Source organism: Stegostoma tigrinum, chromosome 29 (genome assembly GCF_030684315.1).
Source record: "Stegostoma tigrinum isolate sSteTig4 chromosome 29, sSteTig4.hap1, whole genome shotgun sequence".
Lineage (NCBI taxonomy): Eukaryota > Metazoa > Chordata > Chondrichthyes > Orectolobiformes > Stegostomatidae > Stegostoma > Stegostoma tigrinum.
Window position 1 is genome coordinate 38769100 of NC_081382.1, and position 17103 is coordinate 38786202.

Sequence of the window (17103 nt, forward strand, 5' to 3'; positions counted from 1 at the left end):
CTCAGAGATTCCATTCCAAATGGGCCACTGAAGCCAGGGGCCTGAGCTGTGAGAAAACTGGGTAAATTGTAAAAAAAAACCCATTGATACATAAATGCCCTACAGAGCAGGAAACAGCCCAACCCTTATCCCAACCATAGCCTTCTCCCCACTTCAGACACCCCTAAAACTGGATCAGTGTATTCGCAACTCTCAAGAGTCTCAATCAGTCAGCTTGATTGACTCTCAGTGCCTCTTGCAAACATCTAAGCAAGTTGCTCAGTTGAAAGAATAATTTCTGGAAGATCTTCACAATATCAAGTCAGGTAGTGAGCGATGAAATAAGACACTTCTCTTCATCTTTGGAATTTTCACAGAATGCAGTGCTCTGCAATGTGCTTCCTCCTGTCTAACCCAATGTACTAAGCCAATGGATGTGAAAAAAAACAAAATTAACCCAAATTAACAAGTGATGGCCTCTTAAAGGAGCTCTGGACAGAAGTCCAAAGGAGGCATTATTTCAAAATGTTGCTTTTTGTGGGGAAAATAATGCACTCCAGCCCACTGCGGTGCCCACTGGTCACAAAGAACCCTGTGTGTGCCAATGGACACTATGTGTTCCCTCTCTGATGTTACCTGCGTGTGGACTTAATCATAGAAACAAGGCCAGCAGTCAGGTCTAACCACCCCCTCTACAGCCTGCTACCTGCAACCATTAACAGCCATCTTGTCTGAGCCCATAAGAGGTCTCTCCGCTGGCCTGCTGTTTCTCTTTACAAATGCTCTAGGTTCTTAAATAAAGAATGCCCACTGCCATTGTATCTCATTAACAGAATCTGCATACGATGAGGAAAGACAGCTTCAATTTCTCAGGATAACAGGACAGCAGGCTGTAAAATGCCAGCCTTGCCAGAAATGCCCACATTCTGTGTTGAAATTTGCACAAGCAGAATGAAATCAGACAGTAGAATAATTCCAGAAAAGTTCTGGGGAAGGTGGGGTAAATGACAGAATGTATTGTCTTACCTTTCTGCTTCCCCGTCAGGGCATTATCTATCACTCTGGGTCTACTGCACAATTCGCACTCCATCAAACATTCCAAGTCACTCCACTGGGTGTTGCATTCGCTCTGCAACAAGGAGCTGGGCAGCAGGCCATCCTCAGGTCGGTCATCCTGAAAGCAGAGTTTCTCGTCCACCATCTCGTCCTCCAGTACAGCAGATCCCTGTTGCTCTTCCCACTCTTGATGTCGGGCAGGTAGGAAGTCACACAGTGAGGCCTGTGGTGACGGGAGTGGCTTAGGACTTGGGATGTGCTGCCGCTTCGCGTCAGTCCAGCTGACCATCGGATCTGCTCGTGTGAAGCCTCCCAAATCGGCCTGCTCCCGCCCTTTGTCCCAGCTTTGGCTCCCGGGTCTTTTCCAAACATCTGCCTCCACACCCAGCCTCCGAGCTTCGTTCTCAATGCGGCCACTGAGGGCTGTTGCCATGGAACAGAGTTCTTCAATACGTTGCTGCTTGTCCTTGTAGCCTATGCCACTGGCTTTACAGCTCATCTCCCCCTCACAGTATGCCAGAGGCAGGAGCTCATCAATGGACTGTGAAAGCTGAGCTGGTGGGGAGGAACGCTCTTGAGAGTATCGGCATGATTCCAAGTCTTGAAGTCTCAACGGGCCATATTTGCTGGATAGATAATGTTGGAATGGTCTCTTGGTATCATTCAGCTCCCGCTGATATATCCCCCTGTGTAATAAAAGACTAATTGTTACTTTTTACAATGAAAAGCACAAGAGAGCATTCAATTGCACTGAGGAATCCTTCGAAAAAGTGAAGAATTTTGAAGAATTTTTTTTTGATGCAGCCAATGGTGACCTTGTACTCACTGCCAATGGTGGTGAAGATCAACAATTTCAAACAGGAATTTTGATAGACACTAGATTCAAGTAGCTTCAGAGTGATGAGAATCAACGGGGGATAAAGAAGTGATAACGGAGCTGTGATAAGTCAAATTCTCTCCCTCTATCCCCGTGAATGACTCAATGAAGTTTTCTTCAAATGGTAGCGGTTGACGGATGAGTTTAGGCCCAAATGCCTTTGCAGTGAAGTTAAGATCAAATTCCTCATTTAGGGTTCGTCTTTCCCTTTGTGAGTGAAGATACTGTCAATTGCGCATCGAGTGTCGGGGAGAAAGATCGAGGCTGTAGTTCCCTCTTCAACACCATGTTGACTGTTTTTCATCACATCAACAAGAAAAGATTTGGTGCCTGTCCAGGGAAAGGTATAGAGTGGCCAGAGACTGATGGGGATAGAGTCTGACCACCTCACGGTTAACTAACTTAGATCAGAAGGAGACCATTCAGTCCCTCAAACCGGCACTGTTCAATTAAATCATGCATGATCTGTTTTTGAACTCTATCCACTTGGCTTGCTTCTGTAACATTTAATATCCTTTGTCTAAGGTTGCTAAGACCAGGAGGTTTCATATCATTGCAAACAGTTAAATAGACAGTGCTTTGTCCACTCAGCCCCAAAGACTCTCTGATGACCAGCAAGAGACACCCCAGTACTGAACCACAACATGAGTAGGCAAGGGGGGCTGACCACTGAAATGGTGTGTGAGTTGGTGGGTTGGGGTGGGGAGAGAAATAGTGACAAGTGTTGAAAGTGGTGGGGATGGGAGGGAGAGGCGTGAGGATAAAAGTGGGCAAGAGACAGGATTGTTGAAGATCTGAGAAGAAGGGAAAGGTCGGTAGAGAAAAGCTGTGAGGATCTGAGGATATGGAGGGATGGAGGCATGAGGAAACGAATGTACAAGGGATAGGAAGGGTGAGGCCACAAGGAGATGTGATGTGGGAGGGATGGGGGTATGAGGGGACAAGGGGCTGAAGGCAGGAAGGCATCTAGAGTTGGGGTAGATGGAGTGAGGGTACAAGGAGATTTGGGCTATTAGGGGCTGAGGTTATGAGAGGATTCAGGGATAGGAAGGGTTATGCTACAATGGAATGAGGGGCTGAGGCTAGGATAGATGAGTAGAGCGGGTAGAGGCCAAGAAGAGGGCTGAGGGGCTGGCAGGGATGATGTAGTGAATTCTTGGTGGGACACAGCTTGGCACGGTGTGCTGCAGAACAAATCCTATTGGTCGTCCTTTTGGCCTTCACACCATCCATTGTCTCTTGTCTTGGTCGACTGAGCTGCAAGGACTTATCTATAGTTGAAGCAGTAAGGTGCAGGGCTCCTGTGGTGCATTGGTAAAGTCCCTACCTCTGAGCCAGAAGGCCATCCAAATGCCAATTCAAGACCTCCACTCCCCCAAGGAGGCAAAGAGTAGTAGATGCATGGGGCCATCACCCACTAGCAACTTTCCCTTGATAAACATGGGCCATCCTGACTGGCAATGATATTGCTGCTCGATGATACTGGGTCAAATGCTTAAAATGCCTCTGTACAATATCAGGTGTCCCTGCACCACATGAACTGCACTGGCGCAACAAAATGGCTCTCCACTATTCGGAATGGCCAACAAACACTGACCGAGCCAGAGACGTCCATATCCCACAGTTAGTTTTACAAAAGCCAACTGAGATTATTGAAGGATCGAGCAACAGGAAACCAAACTGTCTGTTTCTTCAGCCAGGATTGCAAGTGACCATTTCAGCATCCTGTACTGTCTTGTTCAAGGTCAACAAATTCAACACAGATCATGGATCAAAAACATGGATCTCCTCAGTGTCTGCAATCAGTTCTACAGTGGGCACTCGATTGGGTCAAATCAACATTCAGACAACTATTAGAATGATTAAGACTTTAAAACCAGAAGAAATTGGAGCAGAAGTAGGCCACTCTGCCCATCAAGCCTGCTTCACCATTCAATGAGATTATGATCGAACAGACAATCCTCAACTACCCTTTGCTGCTTTTCCCCCATAATCCTTAATTCCCTTAATGACTGGAAACCTGTCTGTTTTCATCTTGAATATACTTAAAGACCCAACCTCTACAGCCCCCTGCGGTAAAGAATTCCACAGATTCACTACGGTGAATTCTTCCTCAATTCTGCCTTAGGTGTGTGACTCTTTATTCTGTGATGATGCCCTCTTGGGGCTCCTAGACACTCCCTCAAGGCGAAAACAGCTTTTCCACATCAACTCTGCTGAGTCCCCTCAGAATCTCGTGTGCTGCCTCCCATTTTCCTAAACTCCAGTGGGTACAGGTTCAATCTTTGTAACTGTCTATCAAATTGCAACTCTACTTTGATAATCAGTACCTTTCTTTGAAGTCTCCAGGCTCCATGTTGGCTTGAGCTGATGCCTGAGCTTTAATCACTTGAGATGCACCCACTCTTGTTACCTGTGAAGAAAAAGTGAGAAGATCAATAATAAATTTGCCTTACTTCACAAGTTTCAGCATCAGAACTAATAGGAAATACAAGCATTCTTTTTAATACAGCCCTCTCAGCCAGGGTACAAAGTCTCGAGATGAGTTGCCTGTTACGGCTAACATTTTAATGAACGCTATGTTCAAGTAATCTTGCATTGCATCAAGGAGAGCTATGCCTTGAGCTACCTGACGCCTATGCTCTGGAATTCCTCCCTGAAATCTCGCTAACTCTTGCCCTCATTAAAACCTGCCCCTCTGAATATGTTTTTTTTTGCCAACTGCCCTAATACTGGGCTTATGAGATTTAAGGTCAGGTTTTTGCCTTATGACCTTCCAGTGAAGCAATTAATTAGAGAAGAAAGTAGCAATGAATAGGGAAGGGCCATTCAGCCCATCAGGACTTGTCCTGCTCATCAATTGGATAAGATCTTACATCCAGTCTGGCTGACAGCCATTACTCAATAAAAACCACCCATTTCTATCATTCAGCGCTTGATTTAAAGTCATCATTTTAACCAGAGGAAATAAAAACAAAAAGATATGACTATATCCAAAATTTCCAGGAATTAGATAATTCAGTTTCCCTACAGAATACTGGAAAGACTAATTCCATTTTGGAATATAAAGTGGGAAAATGGCCATAAGATCATAAAACATAGATCAGGATTAGGTCATTCAGCCTAACAAATCTGCTCTGCCATTCGATCACAGCTGATATGTTTCTCAACCCTATTCTCTTGCTTTCTCCCTGTAAACCCTGATCCCCTTATTAATCAAGAACATATCTACCTCTGCCTTAAATACATTCAATGACTTGGCGTCCACAGCTTTCTACAACAATGGGCTCCACCGAGTCACCACCCCCTGGCTGAAGAAATTTTTCCTTACCTCAATATCTTGTAAGTTTCAGCCAGATCCCCCGTATCCTTCTAAAATCCATCACGCATAAACCCAGATTCCTTAACCACTCCTCACAAGACAAGCTCCTCATCCCCGGGATCATTCTTGTAAACTTCTTCTGGACCCCTCCAATGCCACAAAATCTTTCCTTAGAATTGGGGCTCAAAACTGCTCACAATATCCCAAATGCAGTCGGAGCACAGCCTTATACCCTCTCAGCAGTACGTCGCTACTCTTGTTTTCTAGCCCTCTTGAGATGAATGCCAACATTGCAAAGCCTTCTTAGCCACCATCTGGACCTGCATGTTAACCTTAAGAGAACTCTGAACTAACACTATCGTATCCCTTTGAGCTTCAGGCTTCCAAAGCCTTTCCCTGTTTAGAAAATAGTCTGCACCTCTAGTCTTCCAACCAAAATATATAACCTCACACTTTGCCACATTATATTCCATCTGCCACTTCTTTGATCACTCTCCTCGCCTGTGTAAGTCCTTCTGCAGCCTCCCCATTTCCTCAACACCACCTGTCCCTCCATCTATCTTGATAAAATAAGATTTCATTCTGCTGTGGTACAGGGAAAGTAGCATGTGCTTTTGTTTTTGCTTTTGAAACTCAAAGATCAAAAGTAGAACTGTGTGGAGAAGCTGGATTTGACATGTTGTGAGATGAGCCGGCATCAGGAGTTGAAATGATGACTAGCAACAGCCTCTTAGATTTTCAGTCTGTAGTTTGACGCAGACCTGCGAAGATAGCAATTGAACTCAGTCCTCCAGAATGCCTAAGAGAAAAGTCAGATCTCTCTCTTTCTCATCTTCTGTGAGTGGACAGAAACGACCCTCAAACTCTCAAGCAAAGACCAAGGTCTAACAGACTGGCTACCAAATTGAGGATCCTCTATCACTCTGGGGTCAACAACTACATTAATACTATCATCAAAAAAAGACACAAGAATTGTGAGAAAGTCGGATCATTTCATCTTTGTGGTATAGCCTCTTGATACATAGAATTTGTTACTTATTGCCGATACTTTCCACTCATGATATTTCTACATAACTCTCTGTCTTGACTGTCCTATGTGTGAATGAATGTGTGCTTGCTTGTGTTTAAAGGAGATGCAGTTTAAGTTTGCATGATAGTAGATAATAATCAATTTTGCACCTGTCAAAAAAAGGTTATTTCTCATCAAAGTTTCTTCTTTTTTATTAGTGAAACCTGGTGTGCATTTTTTGGTCCTAGATTGTTATCCTTGAGAAGGATACACTGAGGCACTTTATAGTCAATGGTTCAAATAGTTACAGCACAGATGGAAGCCCTTTGGGTCCTATCCTAGCTATGCACAGATCCACTAAATTATTAGGCAAATTTCCATTTGCTTTTGTACAATAAACAAACACGAAGAAAGGAACATTCTTGTAAGCATTAAGTCTCACTAATTCAGAGCCCTTATGAAAAGAAAAAAAACAAAAGTAACACAGGAAGATAAAATATAAACAAGGCTAGGATATGAGCAAACATTGAGTGGCCTTGATACTGTTGGACTTGGGGTGGTGGACAGTGGAGGCACAAACAGAGAGGAGTGGTGTGATGCCGAATGCATGAAATTTGATACTCTCCTCATGTACCAAGTTGTAAGCAATAAAAGCAACCTCCAGATCACAAAGTTCCTATTTTTCTCTTTTATTACCCATTCTCAGGGCGTGAGCATCACTGGAAAAGCCCTTTTCTTATTACACTGAAAAAGTGGGTTGATAAAATGGAAAGCTCAGTAGAACTCTACAGAGCACCATTTGGAGTGGTGTGGGAATTGAGTCAGTCACAGGCCAGATTGCGTAAAGAGGGCAGATTTCCTTTCCCAAAGGGACACTGGTGAACCAGTTGAGCATTTATGGCAATCCAACAGTAATACTGTCACTCTTCCTGGTGGTAACAGTCTTCTGCTTGCACCAACATGGAGAAGTCCAGATTATATTTGGTAATTGTAAAATCATGAAGTTTTCTTATAAGCCTGGAACTCACTTGTTTTGTAGATTTTTTCCCTGCACCCAGTGAACTGCTCCTCTGTTTCCCTCTTGTTTTCTTTGAGAGAGCCTCTTTTTGCTTCCTGTAGACTTCCTGAAGTCTTTTCTTCCTCATCTCTATAGCGTGCTTCACTGAGCGTTTCTCTTCCCTCTCCTTCTTCTTGCGCTCGACCAACTGCCTGTTCATATACTCACGGACCTCGTCTGCGTTGTAACTGCGGGCCTGTGGCGATCGTAGGCGCTCTTCAGTCCCCACTTCTCCCCACTCCTGGTTTCTGACTCCAGGATGATTTGGAGATGGACTAAAGGAATGCAGCCTGCTTTTCAAAGGCGATAAATGTCTCTTGCTCTCAGGACGTGATCTCAATTGAGGGCTACAGCATCTTGGAGGGCTGGTGGGACCTGAATTTGGATGTCTTGGCTTGTCTTTATGACAGATGAAATAATCATGTTTCTTCGGACTCACAAGTACCCTGCAACTACATTCATCATGTTCTTGTTTGAGGTTTGGACCATCATTTCCCATTTTCAAAGTAGAACTTTGATTCTTTCCAACACCTTTTTGAGATTCCAAACCATCTAAGATTCCAGTCAATGGCAATACCTCTGGAATGCACCGCTCAGAGTCTGAAAGATCAGTTTTAACACAAGTACAGCTATGATCACCCTCTTTTGTAATGCAAAGTCTTCTTCTGGGTCTCCTTTCAAGTGAAGCATTTGGATTGTATTCCTCTAAGTCTTTTGCTTGCTGGTCAGCTGTTTATTAAACACAAAGAGTAATTATAAATTGCTGGAAATTAAACTGACATAACAGGTAAAAGTAAGAAAACATTGGCAAATTTGACAGTCGCAGAGCAGAAAGAGGATGTATTAGGGTCTTCGTGATTTATTACCGAAATAGATCGAAGGACTTAATTGACAATTGTTGATTTTAAAAAGCCAATTCTTTTTGTAAACTAACAGATTATTTGTTACATTTTTCCAAACAGGATCCTCAAACCCAACTCTTGCAGAACGGGATCACACTCCATCTCCCAAAACACCTCCAAAAAATCTCAGTACTTTTAGCAAAAGCAGATGCTGGAAATCTGAAACTAAAATATTAAAAGTTGCAAGAATTCAGTAGCTTAACGTTTCAGTCTGGTGACCATCCATCTGATGGAATGCAAATCGTTTCTGCTGAATATCTGCCAATTAGCTGGTACATTGTCTTGAATCATTAAAATGTAGATGAACTGGTTTAGCTTCTATAGTAACTGGAATTAGGGCCAGTGGATCTCATTCAGTATGCAATCCCTGATTGGGGTTGTCAACCTGGCTGACAGAGACAAACAGGAGATTCAGAAAGTTTCCTAGGGACTGGCTCTGAACTGGTTAACCACAGCCCAAACTTTTGCGCACATAAATAAGGGATGAGTTCGTGAAGGGATATCAGCCTCTTGGAGTTATTTCAGCTTCAATGCAAAGTTGAAGTTTTAGAACAGGGAAAGCTGCCATTTTTTTTGGTTTTCTTGCTGACCTCCATCCTCCACACTATTTTGTTGCAATGTTTTTGGAATGCTTTTGAATTTAGGTGAAATCTACTTGACAGTATTTACCATTTTCTCACCAGAGAAAATCACAAAGTCAACAGGAGCAGGCAAGATTTCTTTCTTAACTTTGCCAAAAGAGTTTGCAAAATTACCTGATGTGTCACGATCATTCCTATCATCATGATCAAGAGCCTTGGTCAGGGCATTTGGACATTTAGGAGGTGGACCAAGCAACATTCTCACCAATTTCTGACCCTCTCTCCATGCAAAAATGCCAGAAGAACGGGATTCAGCTGGAAAACCAATGGGACCAGGATTAATTTTGAGCAAATATTTGATGAGGTGATCCCTTCGGGGGAGGAAGATTGATAGTGTTTACTGTAGTGCAGTCCATCCTTTTTTCCCAATAATCCAATGGCTATTCATACAGTGGCACATTGATCTATCACCTCGAAACAACGTGCTTACCTCTATACTTTACAAAGGTACATCACAGGGGCAAACATCAGCAGGACCAACTTGCTTTATGGCATTAAACACGGCTTTTCAACATGTCAAATTCCTGTCAAGCACAACTTTACAAACAGGCAGCAAAATGAAGCACATGAAATGGTAAACAATGCAAATTAGACATATCATAAAGATTATAAAGATGGAAATTATGACTGTTGATTTGATCTAAGCGTCTGGGCCAATTGAGAGTCACAAGTTATACAGCACGAAAACAGAACCTTCGGTCCAACTCATCCACATCAACCAGATATCCTAATTTAATCCAGTTCCATTTGCCAGCAATTGGCCCATATCCCTCTAAACCTTCACACACCAACCTCTGTATGAAAATGTTGTCCCTCGGGTCCTTTTTGAATCTTTCCCCTCTCACATTAATCCTATATGCTCTAGTTTTGGACTCCCCTACCCTTGGCTATTCACCCTATCCATGCCCCTCATGATTTTACAAACCTCTATCAGGTCACCCCTCAGCCTCTGACACTCCAGGGAAAAAAGCCCCAGCCTATTCAGCCTCTCCCTATAACTCAAAAGGTGAACTGATCTCCAGCTCCTGTTCTCCCAATCTGACTTGTCTCATCGAGTTGTAGAATCATAGAGACTTTATGGTACAAACTGATACTGTTTAACGCAGCAAGTCCAGCTTGACTCTGTGCAGAGGAATCGGGTTGGTCCAATTCCCCATTCTGTCCCTATAACATGCAAGTTTAGTTCTCTTAAATGCTCATCCAATTTTCCATTTAAATTAGTCATGGTCTCCACTTTGTTGGAATTCTCACTGAGGTTTCATTATTTTATTCTTTTGTCAAGTTTGGATTGGTGCTGTGAACTGAGACTGTCAGCTGATGTGATCTTTGGAGTGTGGGCAACAGCTTGTGTTAAAAAGAAGCCATAGTTTGTTTGTGAGGCCAGGTTGGAAGTTATTTGCAGTTGATTCTTGATCAAAAGGTTCTACAGATGCATCAATGCCAGGGAGATCAGTAAGGAGTGAGGTAATGGTTGCAGAGAAGACATGTCATAGATACAGATTAGGAGTCAATCATAAATAAAGTGAACATTGACAGAAGCAAAAATGTGAAGAACGAGATAGTGACACGGGGAGGTGGCTGGGGAAAGGAGTGAAGCTGTATAAAGATAGAGGACAGTGTTTATGGTCTTAAGTTGTTGAAGTCATTGCCAAGTACAGAAGGCTGTATAGAAAACAAGATGTTGTTCCTCCAGCTTGTATTGGGCTTCACTGGAGCTGTACAACAGGCCCTGGACCAGAAATGTGAGCTTGATAGCAATCAGTATTAAAATGGCAAGTGACCAGAAAGTCAGAGTCTGCTCAATCTCTTTTGATGATTGCTTTGGTAGAAGAGAATAAATGCTCTTTTCAAACCATCATCTGTTGGCAGAAATCTATTGCATTTTAAAAACATCTCTTCCCACCATTTTTTCCCAGTGCCTAAAATAATTCCAGGAAGGTCTCAGGTATTCCCTTCTCCATGTTGAATATAAAAAATGTCACATGCAACTTTCTGATAGCATTGGCAACCATCACATTTCAAACAATGCTTAGTGCATTAATGCATTTAAACAAATAATGGATCGGTAGTGCAGAAGATAAGTGCTGCTGAGAAAAAGGCAGAATTTGTAAAAAGTATTTGTCTTGCACTCATCAGGGCAATTCACAAGAACAGCAATGAAAAGAAGATCAACATACAGTATCAAAGTGCTGCTTCCCTTTGTTCTGGAATTCTTGCGAATTGCACTTTAGAGGGCATTAGTTCAAGTTACGATGGAAGAGGAAGGCGTACTGAGTGTGGTGGGATGCAGCCCTGGGGCTTGGGGTGAAAGTGAGTGTGGGTTTCAAGGTGGGAAAAGGAGTCGGATATTCATGCCTTGGAGTACATTTTGCCATTCATTAGTTCATGGCCAACTGGAATGTTAGTTTCACAAGTCCCTGAAATAGCTAACAAAACTCTAACATTTTCAGCTTCAAAGTGTTCCACTGAGACCCAGCCTCAACACTGTTTAAGTGTGAGTGTTCCAGATTTCCCACAGCTTCTGTGTGAAGAAGTGCTTCCTAACTAACCCGGTTCAATAGCCTGGTCGGAATTGGAGTTTTTATTCCATGGGCCTCGACTTTCCAATTATTGGGAAAAGCTCCAACTCCACTGCCCTACCAAGTGATGGGGAGAAGTACAGTGTGTGCTAAGTTAGAAATGTAAAAGATAAAGAGAAAAACCCCTGCATTTATATCACACACCCAACTACCATCAGCCACGTTAAAGTGCTTTACAGCCAATGAGGGGCTTTTGAGAATTGTTGCTGTTTTAATGGAGGAAATGCAGAAGCCAATTCACATACAGTTATAGTAGGAACTGCAGATGCTGGAGAATCTGGGATAACAAGGCGTAGAGCTGGATGAACACAGCAGGCCAAGCAGCACAAAAAGGTTCCAAGAGGAACAAAAAGGCTAACGTTTCGGGCCTAGACTCTTCAGAAATGGAGGAGGGGAAGAGGGTCTGAGGATGCCTAACCTGAAGAAGTTACCCTCCTCCCTCCGGACAAACCTCAGGGGATCTCCCTCCCTATTTATTTCAGAACATTCATCCCCTCCCCCATTTCTGAAGAAGGGTCTAGGCCCGAAACATCAGCTTTTATGCTCCTAAGATGCTGCTTGGCCTGCTGTGTTCATCGAGCTCCACACCTTGTTATCTCACATACAGTTAGCTCCTACAAGCATCTGATAATGATCAGACAACCCAGAACATGTGAAACAAATTTGGGGCTAGATAGTGGCCAGAATAATTCAGCTACCCCTCTTCCAAATAATGCATTGCCATCCTTTACATCCATCCAAGGCAGCTCCCAGAGTGTCACACAGCCATACGGCATGGTAACCAGTCCACTCCAGTCCAACCAGCCCATACTGAACATAATCCCAAAGTAAACAAGTCCCACCTGCCTGATCTTGGCCCATATCCCTCCAAACCTTTCCTATTCACATACTTATCCAAGTGTCTTTTAAAAGCTGTAACTGTGCCCACATCCATCACTTCCTCCGGAAGGTCATTCCACACGCGAACCAACCTCTGTGTAAAAAATTTGCCCCCATGTCTTTTTTAACTCTCTCTCCTCTCACCTTAAAAATGTGCCCTTTAGTCTTGAAAACCCCCAAACTAGGGAAAAGACAGCTACCATTAACTCTATCTCTACCCCTTGTCATTTGATAAACTTCTATAATGTCACCTCTCAACCTTCTACACTCCAGTGAAAACAATTCTGTCCCAGCCTTTCTTCACAACTCAAAATTCCTTCCATACCTGGCAACATCCTGGTAAATCTCTTCTGAACCCTCTCCGACCAGTTTAACATCTCATCAGGAAATGTGGCACATCCAACAGTGCAACACGCTCTCAGTCCTGCATCCTGACTTGTGATCAGGTCCTGTGGACTGGAAATTACGTCAATCAGAGAGGTGAGGGTCTTACCCTGGTGACCCCCAGCTAACACAACAACAATGGATGTTGTAGCATGAGAAGTTAGTCTGGGGTTATGAGAGAATGCACAGGACAAGCCACAGTAAAAGTAGCTGAAGTTGATAAAGTTGAAGCCTCAGGGACATAAGCACTGATGGAGGCAGAAAGGGGAAGCATTAATAGTGTGACACCCTTCAAAGGATGCCTGAGAGTGAGGGAAAATAAAGGCGACTTTGAGGTTTCCTCATCAAACTCATACTTGAATAAAACATCAAAGTAAAATAAATGGACAGGCTCAGAAGGTGGAAATTCGAACAATGCTGCCATGTGAGTGCAAAAAAAAATGTAAACTAAAACTATGATTATTCCCATTAAACCCTGCGGACCTGGCAATGTGATCTTTGAACTGCCATTCATTTCGGAGCAACACTGCTCTGACATCATGCCTGACAGAAACAAATGGTCAATAAAAACTCTTTGACAGTGGCAGTTACAATGATAAATGCCACTTGTGTCACAGCCTCACTGCCCAGTCGCCGAGGGAAAGCCAGGCAATCTCTTTTTTCTCACGCAGCAATCTGTTAGAGGAAATAATTTTAATGCATTTCAAAGCAGCACAGTAAGGCTGGAATACACAAAAGGCTCCTATAATCCTCCATGCCTGCCAATCAATACATTAAGTTCCAAGATTAACGTTCCCCATTTTCTTGACCTGGCTGGGGGAATGGAGTCTCTCACACAAGGCTGGAGCTAAATTGTACTGAGCAACTGCCAACAATTGCAATTTTGTGCATATTTTCCACAGTAGGGAGCCAACACTGTGTCAGGGGCTGTCATTTGCGCAGAATGGCATCCATTTGTGTTGCCTGTTTCTCTCGCTCTGTTTGTATCACCGGTTTCCTTTAAATATTCCTCTCTGGGGTGTAGGTGTATATATTTCTTACCTATCCCTCATTGCCCTGTAGCAAGTGGCTTTCTAAACTATTTCAGGGGGCAGTTAAGAGTCAACCACCTTGCTGTGAGTCTGGAGTCATATGTGGGCCAGACAGGGGAAGGTTGGCAGATTTCCTTCCCTTAAGGGGATTAATGAACCAGACAGGATTGTAATCAGCAATTGATAAGGGACATCATTAGATTAGCTTTTAATTCTGGATATTACTTAACTCTAACTTAAATCATCTGCAATGGTGGGATTTGAACCCATGTCTCCAGAATATTAGCCTGAGGCTCTGGATTGCTATTACACCGTGACTTTCTCTTCCTGTATTAGCCCCAGATCAAGCAATAGATCCATAGTCTAAGCTTTGCATCTAAAGACATATAAAACTGCACCAATACTAAATTGCATTTGTATGGTGCCTTTAATGTTGCACTTGGCAACCAGCAAATCATTCTTCTCTCAGCCACGTTGGATGATATGACAGCCGGTGACGAAAAGCTTGGTCAGAGACCGGTTTTAAGAATCACATTACAGGGAGGAAAGCAAGGAAGAGAGGTGAAGTGTCAGAGAGAGGCCATTCCAGGACTTTGGGCCTTTTTTGTTGAAGACACATCCACCAATGGCGGGATGGGACATGCTCCACAAAAAAGCCAAGCAGAGATGTTGGAGAATTGGAGAAAGTTACGGAGAAAGGAAGGACTTAAGTCTTGGAGAGATTTGAACAGAAGAGGTTGATATATCCAAGGGCCCTATCAGGAGCTGTGCAATTTGACAATATCACCTCAAGAAGGTGTGTCAGCGCTCTAGCATGTGACACGCTGCAATTTTCAAGGTGAGCATAGAGATGGAGCAGCCAAACCGCTCACCTCCAATCAACTGTCCGCTGAGTTCACCCTAGAACCTGTCCATGAGCCGAAGAGGGACAGAAGAAAATTTCCAAAGCATTGAGTGGGGACTGCAAGGGGGCAGGTTTAGCGCAAACCTGTTGGCAGCAGGGTGGGCCACAATAAAGTGATGTTGCTGCTGGGCTGAAGTGCCAGGGAAACTTTTAAAAATATAATAGGGCTATGGATCAGGCACCCTTTATCCACAAACTGAAAAGAGCTGAAAAACCGAAAGTCTTTTGAAAATGGACCCAAAAAGACCCTTAGCTCAGGCCCTCCTTTCAGTCCATTCAAACAGACTTATGAAGTATATAGGACTACAGCACTGAAACATTTTCTGAAGAAGGGTCCAGACCCGAAACGTCAGCTTTCTTGTTCCTCTGATGCTGCTTGGCCTGCTGTGCTCATCCAGTTCTACACCTTGTTATCTCTTACAAAGAACACTCGATCTCATCAGACTATCTAGAAACCAAAAATATCCTTTGGTCAAAAACCAGTTAGTTCCCAACCTATGTTTAACCTGAGGTGCTCAAGTGGTGGCAAAAGGCAATACCTTATAATGAACCATTTGGCCACTTGCGTGTGCTGTGGAGCTGTCCGATGTTCTCCTGCCTGCTCCAATGGTGCCAGCCAGTGGCAGGTCCAGATGTGGTTGCTGTCTGTCCCTGAGCATTGCCCTACAGAGCCACTTTGAGCCTCTGAGCAGCATATGGTGCCGCTAATGGATCATCAAGCTCACCTCCAACGGACTTGGATATTAAAACAGCGCCATGTTGGTGAAACAGATTTAGCGTGGGATTGAGATCCCAAAATGATGGGCAACAGGTTCCCGACCCCTGACTCAAAACCTGGTGAAAGATGAAAATTTTAAAAAGTGTGGCAAAGTGATTCTTGCCTTCTAAGCTGGCAACATGTAAACCTGGGAGATTTACAAAGTTCTGTTGGAAAGCAAAACTTCAAGCAACTTACCAATTTTAAACTTGAGGAGTGCTAAACATTCCATGCAAGACCTGAGTAAACGGTCGTGTTACTCCTCATCCTAATTGAGGGGGGTGCAGTGTTTTAACAAATGTGAAAAAAATACCCACACCATTTTAGGAGCCTGAAGACCCGGCTCTCCCTTTCCAGATAAACTTGTGAAGCAGCCAAGCTGCAGCTCCTCCTTTCCTTTCACCCCGACAAAGTTATATGGCTAAAAGTAAGTTGGAATCCACAGGAGCAGAGCATGGTCTTTTCCTGGCTCTCCTGCCTTGGAATCCTCATGCACTTCTACTGAGGTAACTCATTCTCCTCAACTGAATAGGAAAAAATGGCTCCGCTCTGACATCAAAATGAAACAAATTGCATTATGTGTTTCTCAGTCTGTCATAAACCCAATAGTATAAGCATTTTATCCATTGATACAACAGGGGTTCTAGGCACACCCCTGCAGTCACTGCTTCCATAGAACTGATATATTTAGGTCATTGTTCTAATTGACTCTATCTTTTAAAAAAAAGCCTTCACAGAACAGATCCACATCAATCTATTTCTATTTTGAAATCTAAATCCCAAAATATAATTCATAAATTACACATCTTTCATCACAGGATCGACCACTAATAAGTCATCAGCAGTAGGGACACATACTTGAGTAACAAGATATAATTTATTAAATAATAAGGTAACAGGTTAAGAGATAACTAGGTGTAGAGCTGGATGAACACAGCAGGCCGAGCAGCATCAGAGGAGCAGGAAAGCTTGACGTTTCAGACCTAGATCCTTCTTCAGAAAAAAGGTCTAGGCCCGAAACGTCAGCCTTCCTGCTCCTCTGATGCTGCTTGGCCTGCTGCATTCATCCAGCTCCACACCTTGTTATCTCAGACTCTCCAGCATCTGCAGTTCCTACTATCTCTGAACCAAGGTAACAGGTTATATTAGTTTAATATCACAAAATTGCTAGAAAAGCTCAGCAGGTCTGGCAAGATCTGTGAAGAAAAAACAAAGTTAACGTTTCAGGTCTGGTGACCCATTAACTCTACATTAACTCTTGAAAAGAGATAGTGACCAGGCTTATGCTCTATGACTATTGACTGTAGAACTAACTAACAACTGACAAACTAGAGTTGGCTAGTTCCAGCAGAAAGGGCCATTCATTAATTAATGTATGGAGCTGTTCCAATGCTTCCAAGTTAATCCTTCTGTACAACTGATTTATACAACAGTGCATGTACATTCTGATGATATAAGGCCTCAAGTGTACTGGCGTTCTCCTTCTCCAAGGATGCCCCAGCGTAGACTTAGCCTCATAGTTAAGGCAGTCAAGGTGGAGAAAGGATGAGCGAAGAGTAAGACAAAGATCCTCACTACGGCTGATGCTGCCCAGTACAGCCTCACTCAAGAGGCACTTATGAATATACCAGCATCATCAGTCTCCTCTGTAAATGGCAGTTGATACAGGATCAATTGTTAATTTTAAACATGGAAAGATAAATTTCTATCAACCAAAGCGATATAG

The 17103-nt window shown here is 43.3% G+C and overlaps 2 protein-coding genes across 2 annotated transcripts in view; both read right to left on the reverse strand.

Annotated features, from left to right (window-relative positions):
* LOC125465303 (centrosome-associated protein 350-like) overlaps nucleotides 1-1123 on the reverse strand; it is a 118780-nt gene extending 117657 nt beyond the window's left edge. The window contains exon 1 of the mRNA XM_048558601.2: nucleotides 1006-1123. Coding sequence (XP_048414558.2) covers nucleotides 1006-1069 — 64 coding nt within the window. The 5' untranslated portion in view covers nucleotides 1070-1123. The remainder of the gene's footprint in view (nucleotides 1-1005) is intronic.
* Nucleotides 1083-9051, reverse strand: LOC125465273 (uncharacterized). The gene is made up of 5 exons (XM_059638304.1): nucleotides 8958-9051; nucleotides 7272-8029; nucleotides 4243-4325; nucleotides 1178-1721; nucleotides 1083-1121 (listed from the first exon to the last, which is right to left on the reverse strand). Exons 1-5 carry the CDS (start codon nucleotides 9040-9042, stop codon nucleotides 1083-1085), a joined length of 1509 nt encoding a protein of 502 aa, XP_059494287.1. The 5' UTR covers nucleotides 9043-9051.
* Nucleotides 9052-17103: the final 8052 nt, after the last annotated feature.